Source organism: Pseudoliparis swirei, chromosome 22 (genome assembly GCF_029220125.1).
Source record: "Pseudoliparis swirei isolate HS2019 ecotype Mariana Trench chromosome 22, NWPU_hadal_v1, whole genome shotgun sequence".
In the NCBI taxonomy this organism is placed as follows: domain Eukaryota; kingdom Metazoa; phylum Chordata; class Actinopteri; order Perciformes; family Liparidae; genus Pseudoliparis; species Pseudoliparis swirei.
In genome coordinates this window covers 12,988,583-13,007,046 of record NC_079409.1, presented here as the reverse complement: position 1 = coordinate 13,007,046, position 18,464 = coordinate 12,988,583, and the positions used below count along the sequence as shown (strand labels likewise).

General features: G+C 45.1%; 1 protein-coding gene and 1 long non-coding RNA gene across 9 annotated transcripts in view; one reads left to right on the top strand and one right to left on the bottom strand.

The window, feature by feature from the left end:
* si:dkey-246i14.3 (ephrin A4) overlaps positions 1-18,464 on the top strand; it is a 38,536-nt gene that overhangs the window by 18,348 nt on the left and 1,724 nt on the right. For 3 of the 8 annotated variants that reach the window (XR_008835411.1, XR_008835412.1, XR_008835410.1), the window contains exons 3-5: positions 5,436-5,504; positions 16,442-16,468; positions 16,663-17,613. Coding sequence is in view for 5 of the 8 variants with exons in the window: in XM_056443911.1 (XP_056299886.1) it covers positions 5,436-5,504; positions 16,442-16,468; positions 16,663-16,751 (185 nt within the window). In the remaining 3 variants the exon portion in view is untranslated. Of the gene's footprint in view, positions 1-5,435; positions 5,505-6,656; positions 6,851-16,441; positions 16,469-16,662; positions 18,443-18,464 lie in introns of those variants that run through there. The other 5 variants (XM_056443911.1, XM_056443912.1, XM_056443908.1 and 2 more) reach the window with 3 other exon arrangements.
* LOC130212749 (uncharacterized) lies at positions 563-5,455 on the bottom strand. Its single transcript, XR_008835413.1, has 2 exons — positions 5,381-5,455; positions 563-2,702 (listed from the first exon to the last, which is right to left on the bottom strand). It is a non-coding gene; the product is annotated as an uncharacterized LOC130212749 (long non-coding RNA).

Sequence of the window (18,464 nt, the reverse complement as noted above, 5' to 3'; positions counted from 1 at the left end):
GTCTCCAGACTGAAGCTTCCACGAGCACATTTATGGTTTGATCAGGACTCATTTTGGTTGGTAAAGGCTGCAAAATATTTGTAATTATCTTTGGTCTGTGCACAAATCCATTTATTGTAAATAAATAAAAAAATGTCATATAACTAAAGATGACACCTTAAAGTTTAGTGTTTTGTGCAACCGGGAAAGTATTAGGCAAAGATAAGTTTATTTATTTGTATTTATTTACTACGAAGCTGAAAAAAATTACTTTACGCTTTTGAAAATTGGGCCTTGATTTTAATTATTACACATCAATGGAATAGTGTATAGCTTTTTGGGGGATCCATTTCCAAAAATATGTTTTCACCTGAAAATCAAGGTTTTGTAACCTTAGAATTATCCGTCTGTCTACATGGAGCCGCTGCCATCTTTCTACGGTAACCCAGAACGGACAAACCAAACATTCTCTAGATGGCACCATTCAGAGACGCCGTCATTCTTCTTCACGCTTGTCCCACAGGAGAAGTTTCCATTGGTTCCAATCTGCAAGACGTGACCAAATCATACACACTTTCAAATGTTCATGACTCAACAAGCATAAATCTAAGTTTAATCTTTGAAAACAGTGGGAATTTCCCTTCCTTAGGGGACCATAAGTAGAAGTTAAACACTAAAAACACACAATCTGCTTCATCAGGAGTTCTTATTTATAGTAATTAGTCATTTATTTATATTTGCAGATACATTAGTGTTTAAGATTCTGTCATATCTCAAACACTACTGAGGTTCAATATATGGCTAAAGATTTGCCTTTAATATGCAAAGAGGAATATCACAAACTGTCTTGTAAAACATTTTTGTTCATTCCATTTCTATCCTCAAAAAAAAGAAACGATGTAAACATTTCAGACTGAGTAGACACCTGTGTTGGAGGAAGTGTGGCGGCTGGGGAGAGAAATAAAAGGTTGAGTGTGTTTTACGAGGCGTTGAGAGTCGGCTAACTGCAGCTTATAGCATTAATGTTTTACATAAATTCACGCTGCGTGACAATCATTTTATATTTTCTTAAAACTGTAGGCTGTTAAACAATTTTAGTGATGGTATCTTCTCTCCCCATTACACTCCCCTGTGTTCACCTCCCCTCGAACCACTGGAGAGAGAAAAGGAAGGGAAAGACTGGCTGTAAAATCAGTCGACTGTCTTTTTTTGTTTTTTATTTAACTTTTTTACTAATTCTCGTGTCAGTCCAACAAAGAAGAGGATGATATGAAACAAGGCAGAAAGAAAGAGTCAAGTGAATGCATGGTATGGAAGAGTGACAACAAAGAGACAGCAAAGTGTAGGAGGAAGAAATGGAGATCAATACGCGGCGACAGTGAGGAGAGGGAAAAAAGAGGCAGGCAGACGGAGGTAGAGCGTGGAGGAGTGACAGAGAGAGAGAAAGAGCAAAAGATAGACACAGTCTGACAGGACAGGAAGGGGAGGGGGGGGGAGAAAGGGACGAGAGGGGCCGGATTGGAGAGAGAGAAATGGGAGAGCAACAAAAGCAATGGAGAAAAGGGATGGATGAGACGAAGAGAGAGAATCTTTACATAAATTACTGTTGCGGTCCACGGGACAATGGAGCATTGTGAGTGCATGAGAGAGCGCTTCCACACGCACACACACACACACACACATGTGTATATATGTACACACACTGGGCTATTGTGGTTGTTCAGGCCCGTTCAGAGAAAAGCATCAATGGCTGCCCCCCCTCCCTGGTCGGACCACATTGGGCTCACAGCGATTGTGTGTGTTTTGTCCACATCAAAGATAAGGCGTAAACTTGGTCCAAATGTCTGGCTCGGGGGTCTGTGTGCTGAAAGGGCCCGCGGCACTGGAGACAGTATAATGGCATTAGCCTGGGAGAACAGAACAATAGTATTAGAACCGCTAATGGCATTAGTTGGCTCAGTCTGAGCTGGGCTCATCCCTCCGGCTCCCACTGACACTGTCAACCAGCGTCTCAGCGACGCTCGCGAGTTCTCTCTTTCTGGACCCCGACGAACAGGAAACGTCTCAACGTCCTCTGATGGTCAGCAGCTCCGAGCCTGGAACCATTGGAGGGGACGGTTTCCAGGGGACACCTTCCACTGAAGAATGCAGTAGTAATTGGACGAAGGCTCCAAATTATGCAACAAAAGGGCTAACACTAAAATAAATATTAAACTTGTAAATAGTCTTCCCTGGAGCCATGTTTTAAAGAATAACAAGAATACTTGGTAACACTTTATAATAACTGCAGGCTTTGAAGCATTATATAAAACTTCATGTACACATGGTGAATCCATCATTTATAAAGGGTGGAACAATGCTTTTATAAATAAGGAATTAAGTGTTTACTTATACTTAAGTAATGCTTCACAGCGTGTAGTTATTATAAAGTGTTACCAAGTACTTTGAAAAATGATTTATCTAATGTGGGTTTTCAACAACAATATGAAAGAAAGCAAATGTACTTGAGAGAAGACGTCTCGGTTAATTCTCACTGTATTTGCACCACAGACTATATCTAGAAGTGGGCGTAGTCATTATGATGTCACCCGTTGGTTTGTGGACTTCCATTTGGAAGCTTTGGGTTCGGCATTTTGCCGTCACCTAGTTTAGCTGAGCTGAGAAGGTGAAGTCCAACCCCGATGCTGGATACGGCATGGAGAGACCAGACAGGGCTCAATTACCTGTGAGAACAGAAAACACATTGGGAAAGGGTTAAAATGGTTGTAGTGCATTATATCAGCCTCACTACATAGTGCCTTATAACAGACACACTACATAGTGCCTTATATCAGCCTCACTACATAGTGCCTTATAACAGACACACTACATAGTGCCTTATAACAGACACACTACATAGTGCCTTATAACAGCTACACTACATAGTGTCTTATAACAGACACACTACATAGTGCCTTATAACAGACACACTACATAGTGCCTTATAACAGACACACTACATAGTGCCTTATAACAGACACACTACATAGTGCCTTATAACAGCTACACTACATAGTGCCTTATAACAGACACACTACATTAACAGACACTACATGGTGCCTTATAACAGCTACACTACATAGTGCTACACTACATAGTGCCTTATAACAGACACACTACATAGTGCCTTATAACAGACACACTACATAGTGCCTTATAACAGACACACTACATAGTGCCTTATAACAGACACACTACATAGTGCCTTATAACAGCTACACTACATAGTGTCTTATAACAGACACACTACATAGTGCCTTATAACAGACACACTACATAGTGCCTTATAACAGACACACTACATAGTGCCTTATAACAGCTACACTACATAGTGCCTTATAACAGACACACTACATAGTGCCTTATAACAGACACACTACATAGTGCCTTATAACAGCTACACTACATAGTGCCTTATAACAGCTACACTACATAGTGCCTTATAACAGACACACTACATAGTGCCTTATAACAGCTACACTACATAGTGCCTTATAACAGCTACACTACATAGTGCCTTATAACAGACACACTACATAGTGCCTTATAACAGCTACACTACATAGTGCCTTATAACAGACACACTACATAGTGCCTTATAACAGCTACACTACATAGTGCCTTATAACAGACACACTACATAATGCCTTATAACAGCGACACTACTTAGTGCCTTATAACAGACACACTACATAGGGCCTTATAACAGACACACTACATAGTGCCTTATAACAGACACACTACATAGAGACTTATAACAGCCACACTACATAGTGCCTTATAACAGACACACTACATAGTGCCTTATAACAGACACACTACATAGGGCCTTATAACAGACACACTACATAGGGCCTTATAACAGACACACTACATAGTGCCTTATAACAGACACACTACATAGAGACTTATAACAGGCACACTACATAGTGCCTTATAACAGACACACTACATAGGGCCTTATAACAGACACACTACATAGTGCCTTATAACAGCGACACTACTTAGTGCCTTATAACAGACACACTACATAGGGCCTTATAACAGACACACTACATAGTGCCTTATAGCATCCACACTACATATGGCCTTATAACAGACACACTACATAGTGCTTTATAACAGACACATGACATAGTGCCTTATAACAGCCACACGACATAGTGCCTTATAACAGACACACTACATAGTGCCTTATAGCATCCACACTACATAGTGCCTTATAACAGACACACTACATAGTGCCTTATAACAGACACACTACATAGTGCCTTATAGCATCCACACTACATATGGCCTTATAACAGACACACTACATAGTGCTTTATAACAGACACACGACATAGTGCCTTATAACAGCCACACGACATAGTGCCTTATAACAGACACACTACATAATGCCTTATAACAGACACACTACATAGTGCCTTATAGCATCCACACTACATAGGGCCTTATAACAGACACAATACATAGTGCCTTATAACAGACACACTACATAGTGCCTTATAACAGACACACTACATAGTGCCTTATAACAGCGACACTACTTAGTGCCTTATAACAGCCACACGACATAGTGCCTTATAACAGACACACTACATAATGCCTTATAACAGACACACTACATAGTGCCTTATAGCATCCACACTACATAGTGCCTTATAACAGACACACTACATAGGGCCTTATAACAGACACACTACATAGTGCCTTATAACAGACACACTACATAATGCCTTATAACAGACACACTACATAGTGCCTTATAACAGACACACTACATAGTGCCTTATAGCATCCACACTACATAGTGCCTTATAACAGACACACTACATAGGGCCTTATAACAGACACACTACATAGTGCCTTATAACAGACACAAGTTACTGCCACAAAGTGGGAAAGACTTATCGACCATACACTGTTTTGTTAGCAGCTGTTTGTGAATAATTCAGATGTCGAGCCGTTCGTTTCAGCTTCCAGACTGAGTTGCTGTGTGGAGGTACCGCTGGTGACGGGCGATAACGCTGATGTCGGCCCATTCTCCCCTGAGAGCCGTGATCAGTATCGATATCGGAGCGGGTACATTTGTATGCGCTCGCTCTCTCAGTCGAGTATTTTATTGTTTTTATTTCGACGTGCAGATCGTGTCCCCGTGACAGGAAGACGGTGTGATTCTTTAATACTGATGTATTGAAAGGGTAGAAGCAGGAAAGCATCCTCGCAGCGCTTTAGCTTTACTTGTCATAAGTATTCTTCTAAAGTACCAAGAGAGTTCTCAGAGTGCGTTTGATAGGAAGATTTCACGCAGCACGTCCTAAAGTCTCTTGTCATTTGGCACGTCAGCGTTTTGACTAACCGTGTGTTGGTTTAACGGTGAGCAGCGTGTTCAACCCTCTGTGTTGTTGTTCCAGCTCTACCCGCAGACGAAGGCCCTCCTCTGCCATGTATGAAGCTGCGTGTCACCGTGTGCTGTGAGCCCAGTGAGTACACTCCTCTTTTCATCTGTTCTTCCTTTCATGCTCCCTCTTTGTAATCCAGGAGGCTCGTCTCTGGCTCTCTCTTCTCTACCACCAGGGCACGATAGTCAGACTCCTCCTCACCCCTCTACTCCTCCTCTGAAGAACCGTAACGCTGTCACTCTCCGTTTTTATCAAGGAAACTAAATTCATCTTTACCCTTCAGAATCTCGCATTATCTTAAACATTGTAAAATTACATTTACTCCACTCCACGTTGGCTTTTGAGCCAAATTGGATTGATTTTGTAAGCATTGGTTTCCTCTCTGCTTGCAGCCCTCCTGCGTCTCTCCCTCCCTCTCCTACTCTCTCCCTCTCTCTTTCCCAGTGTGAAATTCCCAGAGCTGATCTAATCCAGAGCGCGCCTAAAGTAATGTTAGTCTTCCAGTCCAGCGAGCTGCCCGTTCCGATTGGGAATGTTGCCCAGTCACTGTGGGAATCCCTGTACAGTTGGTGTGTGTGTGTGTGTGTGTGTGTGTGAGAGTATTTCTACGTGGATGGCCATTTTTCTGTCTGTGCACTTTGTGTGTTTGTGCGTTTTTGCATGGGTCTATGAGCCTTTGCGTGTGCCCTTTGTGTGTGTGCGTTGCCCCCCCCCATCTCATATGCTGGTCCGAGAAGCCTGTCCCAGTTCCCATCCCAGTGCTATCCGCAGGGGGCTTCTCCCAGGCTGAACTAACACACACTTTTTCCCGAAAATATGTTGTGTGTGTGTCTGCCTGTATGTGTGTGGGAGACCCATTCACTTAATTTCTACTTGTCCTCTAATGAATTCCTCCCAACCAAGCCGTGATTAAATTCATGTCACTTTTGTGCAAGGGAAAGAAATATTAAAAACCAGTGTAAAAAAAAAGAAAGAGCCCCATCCGTCTCGAATGAATTCCTAAATGCCATCACTGTTCCGGGGAGTCGGGAGGAGTGTGCGGCGTTATTTCCAGAGTGAAGGCTGATGACTTCTTCTTTAATGTTAATTATCCTGCTGTCATTAATTAGAAATACCACGGAGAATTGTTAAGTGAGAAAGTGCAAATGTAGTCTTCTGACCTTCTGACTGTTGTGCACCGACAGATATGCTAGAGAGGTTCATGTCATTTATGTTCGCTTTCTCTCATTCCAGGCTTCCTGATTGTTTTCACCTGTCATCACACCTGTCTCCTATGCTCATCAGTGTCAGCCCCTCCCCTGATTGGTCCCACCTGTGTCTTGTTACCATGTGCTTAAATTCCCCTGTCTCCCAGTGTTCCTTGTCAGTTCGCCTGGTCTTTTGCCATGATCAGGTCGGGTTATGTTGGGCTCTTGAAAAGTTTTTGATCCCTCACTCGTGGCGCTTTCATTTGTTCACTGCAGAACCGAAAAATAAAGTACTTACAAATACTTTATCTCTGTCTCCCGGTCGTGCAATTGGGTCCTACTTCCTAAGTGTCTGAGATCGTAACAGAGCAGACTGACCACATTATGGACCCAGCCGACCCAAGAACGCTTCACGCCGCTCTGTCGGTACAGGGCGTGACGATTTTTCATCACGAGGAAAAACTGGACAAAGTCAGCCGGAAATACAAGAGCTGAGAGGACGCCAGGCCGGGGTTCAGGAAGAAATATCTACACAGATGCAACAACTGGTTGCCCAAATGAATAATTTTTTCACTCATCAACAGACTGCTCCTCCGGTGACGTCATCCACAGCTGAGAATTTGCCTGTCAATACTCCAGCTGACGACCCAGGTCAGGCTGTTTCCTCCCCGTTACGGCTGGCTCTTCCGGAGAGATTTTCCGGAGACTCTTCGAATTGCAGAGCCTTTCTGGTACAGTGTGATCTGCATTTTCAACACAACCCAGCAGCTTTTTTATCTGAGCACGGTAAAGTGGCGTTTATTGTGTCTCATTTAACGGGAAGAGCTGCAGCCTGGGCTACTGCAGAATGGTCTAGAGACACCGAACTATGTTACTCATTGGCTTATTTCATAGAGACTATGAGGCGCATTTTTGACCACTCATCGCCTGCTACGGAGGCCAGCAGAAGACTGTTTCAAATACGTCAGCTCAACCGTCAGGTGGTTGATTATGCCATCGAGTTTCGTACAGCAGCAGCGGACAGCGGATGGAATGTTCCGGCTCTTCGTGACGCCTTCATGACAGGACTTTCGGAACCGATAAAGGACCAGCTGGCTCCACTGGAACACCCGGGATCTGGAATCCCTCATCGCTGTAGCCATCCGGATCGATAACCGTCTTCGAAAGAGAGAGGGCGTCGGCGCAACCGAGATGTTATTCCCAGCTTCCAGAATTCGCCTCGGAGGGTCGCGCCGCCAGCGGAGGATTTCCAGCTCATGTTACCGGACCATCAGAGGACTACACTTCCGAATGACTCCGGTGAACCCATGCAGCTTGGAAGAACCAGGCTTTCTCTGGAGGAGAGGCAGCGCCGTCTGGAGGGTTGCTGTTTCTACTGCGGCCAGCCGGGTCATCAACTCGCTTCATGCCGGGAGAGGATCGTGCTCACCAGTCAAAGGAGGCGCTGGTGAGCAAGTTTCCGCAGACTTCCCTCCTCGACCTGTTACTCAGGTAGACATTTGTATTAACAATCAGACCATTGACCAGGGTGTGTTAATAGACTCAGGGGCTGACGAAAGCCTTATAGACTGGGGCCTAGTCAAACAGCTAAAAATAAAAACTGTCCGCTATCTCATCCTGTTAGTGCCAGTGCCTTGGCGGCCGCTTGTTGTTCACATTACCCATTGCACTGAGCCCATACGGATTACTATAAATAAGGACCATACCGAGCATGCAATTTCATATTTTTGAGTCGACTCAGCACCCGATTATTTTGGGGTTTCCTTGGATGAAGATCCACAATCCCCACATAGACTGGCCTTCAGGAAAGTTAAGGAATGGGGAGAGGATTGTAAGGGCAGGTGTAAACTTTCGCAACCTGTTAATGCACCAACAGACTCTAGTAGGATCATTATAGATCACCCTGACTATCCTGATCTACACAAGGTACCTTCCTGTTACCATGATTTAAAGAAGCGTTTAACAAGTCTAAAGCCTTGTCGCTACCTCCTCACCGAGATTTTGACTGTCCCATTGATCTCTTACAGGAGCCCCCATTCCCAAGGGAGACTTTACTCGATTTCGAGACCTGAGAGAACAGCAATGGATGAATACATCTCCTCTTCACTCAAATCAGGGATTATCCGTCCTTCATCGTCTCCAGCCGGGCGGGATTCTTTGTGGGAAAGAAAGGCGGGTCTCTGAGACCTTGCATAGACTACAGTCCACTAAATGACATTACGGTGAAGAACCGCTATCCTCTGCCACTCATGTCATCTGCTTTTGAACTGCTTCAATCGGCCAAGATATTCACCAAGTTGGATTTAAGAAATGCATATCACTTGGTTAGAATAAAACAAGGGGATGAGTGGAAGACTGGATTCAACACTCAGAATGGTCACTATGAGTACTTGGTAATGCCTTTTGGACTGTGCAATGCACCGGCTGTGTTCCAAGCTTTTGTGAATGAGGTTTTGCGGAATTCTTGAATATTTCAGTGTTTGTGTATCTGGATGACATACTGATTTTCTCCCCAGACCCTACATCTCATGTTAACCATGTCCCCCTAGATTTGCAGAAACTACTGGATAATCGGCTATATGTCAAGGCAGAGAAGTGCGAGTTCCACACAGAAGAGGTGTCTTTCTTAGGATACATAGTCTCACCTAATCATATCCAAATGGATCCTCGAAAGTCAGTGCAGTATCCCAGTGGCCCACACCAGACTCCAGGAAAAAGGTTCAGCAGTTCCTAGTATTTGCTAACTTCTATAGGAAGTTTATTATGTATTTCAGTTCTGTTGCTGCTCCTCTGCATGTTCTGACTTCTCCTAAGGTTCCCTTCAAGTGGACCCCCCAGGCGGATCTTGCTTTCAAACTTCTCAGAGATAGATTCACCTCAGCTCCCATACTCACCATTCCAGATCCCCAGCGCCAGTTTATGGTCGAGGTGGATGCTTCCAATGAGGGAATTGGAGGAGTACTGTCTCAACGTTCTGCAGAAGACAACAAGATGCATCCATGTGCTTACCTGTCGCGGAAGTTGACAACGGCAGGCGGAATTATGGCGTGGGAAACAAGGAATTGTTAGCTGTAAAAGCTGCCCTCGAGGAATGGAGACACTGGCTAGAGGGTGCAGAGCAACCGTCTTTAGTCTGGACAGATCACAAGAATCTAGAATATATAAGAAAGGCTAAGCGTCTCAACTCCCGTCAGGCCAGGTGGACACTTTTCTTTAGTAGATTCAACTTCACACTCTCTTTTAGTCCCGGGTCTCAGAATCAAAAACCCGATGCTTTGTCTCGTCTTTACGATCCCGAACCACTTGCGGTAGAGCCCAAGACCATCCTTCCACTTAACCGGGTGATCGGAGCCTTTTCCTGGCAAGTGGAGTCAGATGTTAAAGAGGCAAATGTCATGAATCCAGCGCCTAGCGAGTGTCCCAACAATCTGCTGTTTGTTCCTGAGGCTCTTCACTCCAAGGTCATCCACTGGGCTCACTCATCTGTGCTTTCGTGCCATCCGGGAGTAGCAAGAACAATGTTCAGGATTCAACAACGTTTCTGGTGGCCATCCATGAAGAAAAATGTGGCCGAGTATGTAGCGGCTTGTCCGGTGTGTGCGTGTAATAAGACCTCATCTCAAGTTAAGATGGGCTTGCTCCAGCCGCTGCCGATTCCCCATCGTCCTTGGTCACACATTTCGATGGATTTTGTGACAGGATTTCCCTCATCCAGAGGCAAGACTACGGTTCTAACAGTGGTTGATCGATTTTCAAAGATGGCTCACTTCATCCCATTGACCAAGCTTCCCTCTGCCAAAGTCACCGCAGAGGTCATGATGAATCACGTGTTCAGGATCCATGGATTCCCTAATGACATTGTTTCCGACAGGGTCCACAATTCATTTCCGCCTTCTGGAAAGAGTTTTGTCGACTCATAGGTGCCACCGTCAGCCTGTCATCAGGATATCACCCTCAGTCAAATGGACAGTCGGGCGTCTGAACCAAGAACTAGAGACTACGCTCGTTGTCTCGTCTCCCGGAACCAGACCACCTGGGTGACCACCTCACATGGGTCGAGGTTGCCCACAATACCCTTCCACGGCGGCCACAGGTCTCTCTCCATTCCATTGTGTCAATGGTTTCCAGCCTCCACTTTTCCTAACAATGAGGAAGAGGTGATGGTTCCATCGGCACATGCCATGATCAGGCGTTGTCGCAGAGTTTGGGCTGGTGCTCGCCAGTCTCTTCTCCAGTTCAGCTCGGATGAAGGCTGTTGCGGACGTTCATCGCAGGGTCGCTCCCTCCTACAGTCCAGGCCAAAAGGTTTGGCTCTCTACCAAAGACTTACCACTCCATGTCGCCTCAAAGAAACTGGCTCCGAGATTTGTGGGTCCGTTTCCAGTGTCCAGAGTCATCAACCCGGCGTCGATGCGCTTGCAACTCCCAGGACCTTGAGAGTGCACCCAGCGTTTCACGTTAGTAAAATCAAGCGGTGTGTGAGAGCACACTTGTTCCCGCCTCAAGCCCCTCCACCGCCCCAGTTCTTTGAAGGGGTGGCGTTTACAAGGTCCGTAAGCTACTGGAGGTCCGTAATAGGGGGAGGGGCAAGCAATTCCTGGTAGACTGGAAGGGTTACGGTCCTGAGGCTAGAAGCTGGATAGCTGCTTCATTTATCGTGGACAAGACTCTTATCCACGACTTTTACAATCAGCCTGGGCCATCAGGAGTTGGCCCTAGAGGGGGGGGTACTGTTGTGCACCGACAGATATGCTAGAGAGGTTCATGTCATTTATGTTCGCTTTCTCTCATTCCAGGCTTCCTGATTGTTTTCACCTGTCATCACACCTGTCTCCTATGCTCATCAGTGTCAGCCCTCCCTGATTGGTCCCACCTGTGTCTTGTTACCATGTGCTTAAATTCCCCTGTCTCCCAGTGTTCCTTGTCAGTTCGCCTGGTCTTTTGCCATGATCAGGTCGGGTTATGTTGGGCTCTTGAAAAGTTTTTGATCCCTCACTACGTGAGCGCTTTCATTTTGTTCACTGCAGAACCGAAAAATAAAGTACTTACAAATACTTTATCTCTGTCTCCCGGGTCGTGCAATTGGGTCCTACTTCCTAAGTGTCTGAGATCGTAACACTGACAGTATTCCCCCATCAACCTATCTGAGCTGGAAATAATCTCAATGTATGGAATCACCTGGACGACGCATGCACACACTCACTTCACTTTACCGTGAAAGCCCATTACTTTACATGAGAAAGACTTCCACCAAGAAAGATTCACATCCTTCCATCTACTGTTTCCTTTTCTCTTTTTTCTGCTTTTCTTCTTCTCTCCTTCTCATCCTGTTCCTTTACCAAAACTAATCCCGACTAAATGTCAGGATCTCCCTCTCGTTGTCTTCCACTCCTCCCGCTCTTTCTTTCTCGTCTTCTGTCATTCCTGAAGTGGCACTAATCCTCCCCTTCTCTCTGTCTCCTCAGCTCTCTCCCTCCCTTCCTCGGTTTTTATGATCTTTCGCTACTGGAGCAAAACTAATCTCGGCACCATCCATGGCAGTCTCTCGCACTTCCTCCTCCCTCCCCTTTGACTCCGCCCCACCCCCACCCAATTCCTCCTCCACCTTCCCTGTGTCTTCTTTGTTGTATCTGCATACCCAGCACACAGTTATTCAGCGGTTCCTCTCTCCTCGCTCCGCTCCATCTCTGTCGGGCGCATGCTGTGCGGCGAGTGCGTTGGGAGGAGAATACATGAGGCCGGAGACAGAAGAGCAAACGAGATGGATGAGAGAGGCCATGAAGGAGAGTTGGAGGGTCTCTCTCTCTCTTTCTCTCTTTCTCTCTCTCTCGCGCGTTCTCTTCGACTGTCCATTAGTGGCGGTTTACCACAGCTGTTGTTGTGTTGTTCCCTGTGGTAACACCTTCCATACCCTCTGGTTGCTTCCTGCTCAGGTTCCCTTTTATCTGACAGGTAAGCATGGCAGCAAAGGTGTGTGTGTGTGTGTGTGTGTCTGTGTGTGTGTGTGTGTGTGTGGGGCCCTCGTGACGGCGGCCTCTCGTCCTTCAGTTCCAGCGTGTCTGTATCTAAACTTCAAACCACCTCCTTGTCTCTCGTTATAACTTTTGTTGTTCTTGGGTAAAAGCGAGGGATTAATTGGTATCTCTGCGTGGGGATGCCACGTTGTGGGTGTTTGAATTAATTATCCCAAGCACACACACACACACACACACCTGCCTCACACTGGTCTGAAGGACAGAGTGACCACAGTAAAAGTGTCCGTCAGGTAGGCTGTCATTGCTCCAAGGTCAGCTACCACACGGCAGTCCCTCGCTCTCCTCTCCAGTGTGTGTGTGTGTGTGTGTGTGTTCATTTAACCCGAGAACACAACAAACCACGCATAACAGATGCAGACGCAGGGAGCGCCTCATGACAACCTGTGTGTATAATAATAATACATAACATTTCTATTGCGCTTTTCATAGTACACAAAGACGCTTGTATGCAAGTGTGTATGTTTTTTATGTAACTGTGTGTGTGTGTATATGTGTTTATGTAAGTGTGTATGTGTGTATGTTTTTATGTAAGTGTGTATGTGTGTGTGTATGTGTTTCTGTAAGTGTATGTTTTTATGTGTATGTACGTGTATGTGTGTGTTTATGTAAGTGTATGTTTTTATGTGTCTATGTAAGTGTGTGTATGTGTCTATGTAAATGTGTATGTGTGTGTATGTGTGTGTATGTGTTTATGTAAGTGTGTATGTGTTTATGTAAGTGTGTATGTGTCTATGTATGTGTGTATGTTTTTATGTATGTGTGTGTGTGTGTGTGTATGTGTCTATGTAAGTGTGTATGTGTCTATGTAAGTGTGTAAGTGTGTATTTAGTTTGACTATTGGGTCCTTCCCTCCCTCCTCGTTGGGCCCTCCTCTTGGAGTGTAGATGTAGAAGTATAGACATGTGGAATGTGGATGGGTGGGAATGTTGTGCGGGTGGATCTGGATGGTCGTGTGTGTGTGTGTGTGTGTGTGTGTGTGTGTGTGTGTGTCAGGTTCCTCACAGCAGTGGAAAGCAGGATAGTGCGTGCTAGGTGTTGGTTCTGTTTCTCAGTGAGTGATGTGTGTCACGACTCCTGCCAGAGGCGAAGGAGCTAGAGAATGTGGTGGCTCCAGTCCTCCTCAGCAGAATGCCGTCATGTCAGATGTCTGAAGCCCTCGACTGCATCCCTCTCGCTCCGTCCTTACCTTCTTTTCTCGCTGCAACTTCTCCCTAAAACTCCTCCTGTTGTTTATCCCTCTTCTTCACCTTGTCGCTCTGCCTCTCTTCCCTTCTCTTTTTCCGCCGTCCCACTGTGAGAAACCATTACAGACCGACTTCCCTCTCTCTCTAATTGTTTCCGTTCTCTCTCCCTCTCTTTCCCTCTCTTTTCTGTCATCGTCCCGCTGTGAGCGGTCCATCGCATTCATTCCAGTTTGCAGGGCTTCACCATCTTCCTCCTCTTTTTTTCTGCTAGTTTTTATTTTACTTCTGACATCGCTGCCCTTCTTTACCCCCTCCTCTCTCTCCCCCGTACCTTTGTACCCTCTGAACTCGTTGCACACAAGGACACAATACGAACGCACACACACACGCGCGTCGCTTGCCCGGCCGAGTTCTCTCGGATCACAAACTCCACACTCAAATTTGAGAATTTACCACTTCTGTCAATTTGTGTTATTTCATTCGCGTTTTTTTTCCGTTTTTTTCTCCATCTTTCGCATATTTTGTTTTATTTCTTGTAGTCTTGTCGGTCAGGGTCGGTTAGCATTAGCGCCTGCATGTGTAAAATGGCGGCATACAAGGAGAGGTGGGATGGTGGAACACCGTCTGTCTCTGAAGGGGCGTTCTGCCTGCTGGAGACACACACACACATACACTGGCATGCACACGCACACACACTCACACACTTAGCCATGGCTGTGCATGTACAGTTACACGTGCCGCATGTTTTTGACTGCAGTGCAGAGACGGCACTAGTCTTGCAGTCACGCCATCACGGACGCCATTTTGTGTCGGAGCTCACCAAAACTGAAACGGCTGAAATGATGACGATGACACAAACTCGTCGTCCTCAGTCGTCGTTTTTTTGTGCAAGTGATTTCATTAAGGACGGATCAAAACACACATATCACACACAGCCGGGTAAACACGAGGCATTTCACATTTTCGTTTCAGAGTTTGCCATGGCGTTACACACACACGTACACTTACACACAAACACACACGTACACACACACGCGTGTGCTAATTAATGCTTTTCAGTAAAGCTGTTTTCCTCTTCCCAAGTAAATTCAAAGTTGAATAAAAATATATATATTTCTCATTTTTATTGCTTTTTGCCGCATTTAAAATATTCACAATAAAAGATTCAGTGAAGTCACGAATGAGTTAAGGTTATAAAACCAGGTCTTTTTACAGAAATTAATTTAATGTATTTCAAATGTTTTTTATTTTAAATTAAAATCAAACATACGCAAAGACAGCTAAGTAATAAGTCGTCGTCGGGCGTTAAATAGCATGAAGAAAAAAAAAATGTGGGTTGATGGCAGACATTCTAAATTCCTATTTTATTTAGTCCATGTACACCAGCGCTCGGTAAAGCCAGAAATACACAAATATGTCTCTTCCCTGTCTGCTTTGATTTTCTCCCCCCGAACATCCACAGAGACTCACAGACGCTCAGTCAGCGGCTCAGTCAGCGGCCCGGCCCAGCGGCCCAGCCCAGCGGCCGTTTAATGCTTCGTTAACCCTCGACGGTCGTTAGTTCACAGGACCTGGGAGTCATTGAGTGTCTCGTGTCTGCCGGAGCGACGTGTTGCTGCGGAGACCTGTAGGTACGCCGGGGATCCTCCAGACGGGCCGTGTGTCGACACTAAGCCCTCATTAATAAAGCCTTTCTCCTTCTGCGTGTGACCGGGGAGCAGATGAGCTCACAGTGTCCCATTTCCTCTCCCGTGTGTGTGTGTGAGTGTGTGTGTGTGATTGCAGTGTCAGAGGTGGGTTCAAGGTCGTATCGATTTAATAACGGCTGCCGTTGTGCCGCCTCATCCCCGCTCCCCGACCTTTTCTCTCTCACCGGCGTTTCGCGCCGGCTCCTCTCTGAGCCGTTTGAACCGTCCTGCTTTTTATTCTCACCACCTGTATTTTTCTCCCATTCTTCTTCTCTTCGCCAGCTCCCCCCTCCTCCTCCCTATCCCTTCATCCCAACAATCCTTCCCTCCATTATTTCCTTTTCGTCCGCCCCCCTGCTGAGAAAGTGACGTCCAGACACAAACTCCCTCCCACCACCCCCCGTCTCTTTCTCTCCCTCCCTTTTCTCTCTGTCTGACCTTGTTTCAATCTCACCAACCTTTTTTTTTTTTTCCTGCCATACTTTCTCACTCGGATCTCCCCCGCTCTCTTTCATCTTCTGTCCACTTCTTGGTTTCGCTCTGTCATTTAGAATTTCCGTGTGTTTTCTCGACCCCCTTTTTTCATTTCCTGTATCCCCCTCTGTATAATCTCCATCTTTCTTACTCGTACTAATTTCCATAACACTATCTTTTCCTGTTGCCATGCTTCTCAAGCGCTTTTTTTATCCGACCTTTAAGAGAATTTGCATAGGGGGCATATTTCGGGTCCATCATTTCTCATGGATAAGGCTTTGAGTAATGGTAAATACCTTCCCTTGGTCATTTGTCTGTTTCTTGCTCCCCTTTGTTCCAGAAAGCAGCTTTATTGAGAAAGTTAAGCAAACAAAAATGACTAATCAGCATCTTGTTTCTTCGCTTCAACTTTATCTGAATCTTCTCTCTGTCCTCTCTCTTCTACTACAGCATCAGAGGGTTCAAAACAAATACAAGGTGAGATGCAAGATTTCACACCCAATTTATTCTTTTTCAGTCTTTTTTTCTGCCCGTCTCTCAATTTTAATTTCAAATGCGTTTCCCATGTATGTCTTGATTAAACCAGGACCCGGTATCATCGTGGTGAAAAACGGCGCAGACCAAAATTCCGACCTTCTCTTTCATTCACAAAGTTTCCTTCTCTTTTCCAGAAACGGTACACGGAAGTAGGGGCTCCTCCCTGAGGACCGCTTCACCTCCTCTCCTCCTCCCCCTCGTCCTCTTACTGCTGGCTTCCTGACTTCCTCCTCCGTCCTCACCGCTGACCTCGCACCCTTTCTCCCCCGGACCGGGAGAGATTCACTCGGCCATCTCGTCCACCATGCCGTCTCCACTCACTGGATGGATCCATGCCGAGTTTCTCTTCCTTCGTGGCCGGTTTGCCTGTGAAATCCCAGAAAGACTCCGTTTCTTCTCCAGAATGTGACTCGGTGTCCGACGCGCTGAATCACTGGGATTCATTTCCCGAAATGTTCTCCTGCCGCCAGTTGTGTAAGCAGGAACACACGATGTTCCACGTGCAGCTCGGCCTCCTCGTGAAGAACAATGAGTTGTCTCTCTTTCTCATCTGTTCCTCATTTTCTGCTCGTTGTGTTGTATTTACTTCTTTTTGAGGACCAGTGGTGTTAATGTGGCCCCGTGAACACCAGCGGCTGGACTGGTTCAGGTGGCGCTGTCGGCTTTGTTTCTCTACAGTGGTGCAAACACAACTGACACATGCTTACTGTATTGGCTGCATCTGATTAAGATAGATGTTTTTCACTAATTAGATTTAGGAAATAAAGGTGTTTTAGGAATATTCTGAAATCATCAAGCAGGGCTGCTGCGCCCCCTACTGGGATTAAACTGGTTGAACTGGAGTTGGACTGGGTTGGCCATGGACTGGACACAGGCTTGACACTAGTGCTGCATTTAATAATGGGACCTGGGTCTGAGCTGGTCCTCTCTGATTGGACCCCCCTGTTGTTCTGCCTCCCCATCCCTCTCTGCTTCAGAATATAGCACAGAACAGAGGGGGTTCTGGGTAAATGGAGAGGTTTGACTCGCCTCGCTCCACTGAACACACTGCGGACCAGTGAGGAGGCTGATTGGTGAGCAACCAGGTGTGAAGATATGCACACAAGCTTTTTGTTCTGTCTTTTGACTTTTTGTTTTTTTACACAGAATCCTTAATTTGAGTTTGTAATGTTTGGTTAATATATTCCACAAAATGAGATTTATTAACTACATAATATTTTGATCTAATTAAGTGCAAAAGTCTGACATACACAAACAATGATTTATATTCTGGATATAAATGCATTTACTGGTATTTTCAATGTTCTCTGCTACAATGTAGTTAAATGTAGTTTAACAAATTAATTTAAAATGGATTTTTGACAAAGATTTCTTTTCAGAAATTTCTCAAATTGGCATTGATTGATTTTCATAGATTGATTTTTGGGACATTTATGAGAAATTCAAGATATTTTTCATTGAAGTTTACCTAATTATGAATTTACATAATTATTTCCCAACAATTTGAGTGACGAGCTCAGAAAATGTATAGTTTAATTGTTTCATTTATTAAACAAGGTATTCTGTCTTTAAAACAATACTACATTGTTGGCACTTAATATATTTGTCCTTTTGCTGTAAATCCCACCAGTCATACTGTTTTTTAAAGCCATGTTTTTTTACCTTTATTTTCCTAAATGGGTAATAAAAGCAATGTTTGAAATTAAAAAATCATGTCAAAGATTGACAAGACGATACCTTTAAAAAATAATTTCCAACTAGACGTTTTTCTTCTTTCCTTTAGGTGTGCGTAATGTTCCGCTTTCACATTTTAGTGAAGAATGTAGCTTCTTCTGTGAAGAGCCAACTGCAATCTGAGCCTTTTTTTATACGTGGCAAGACAACAAAAATAAATATGATTGCATTTAAACGCTTCGAGTCGATTGTCATTTAACTC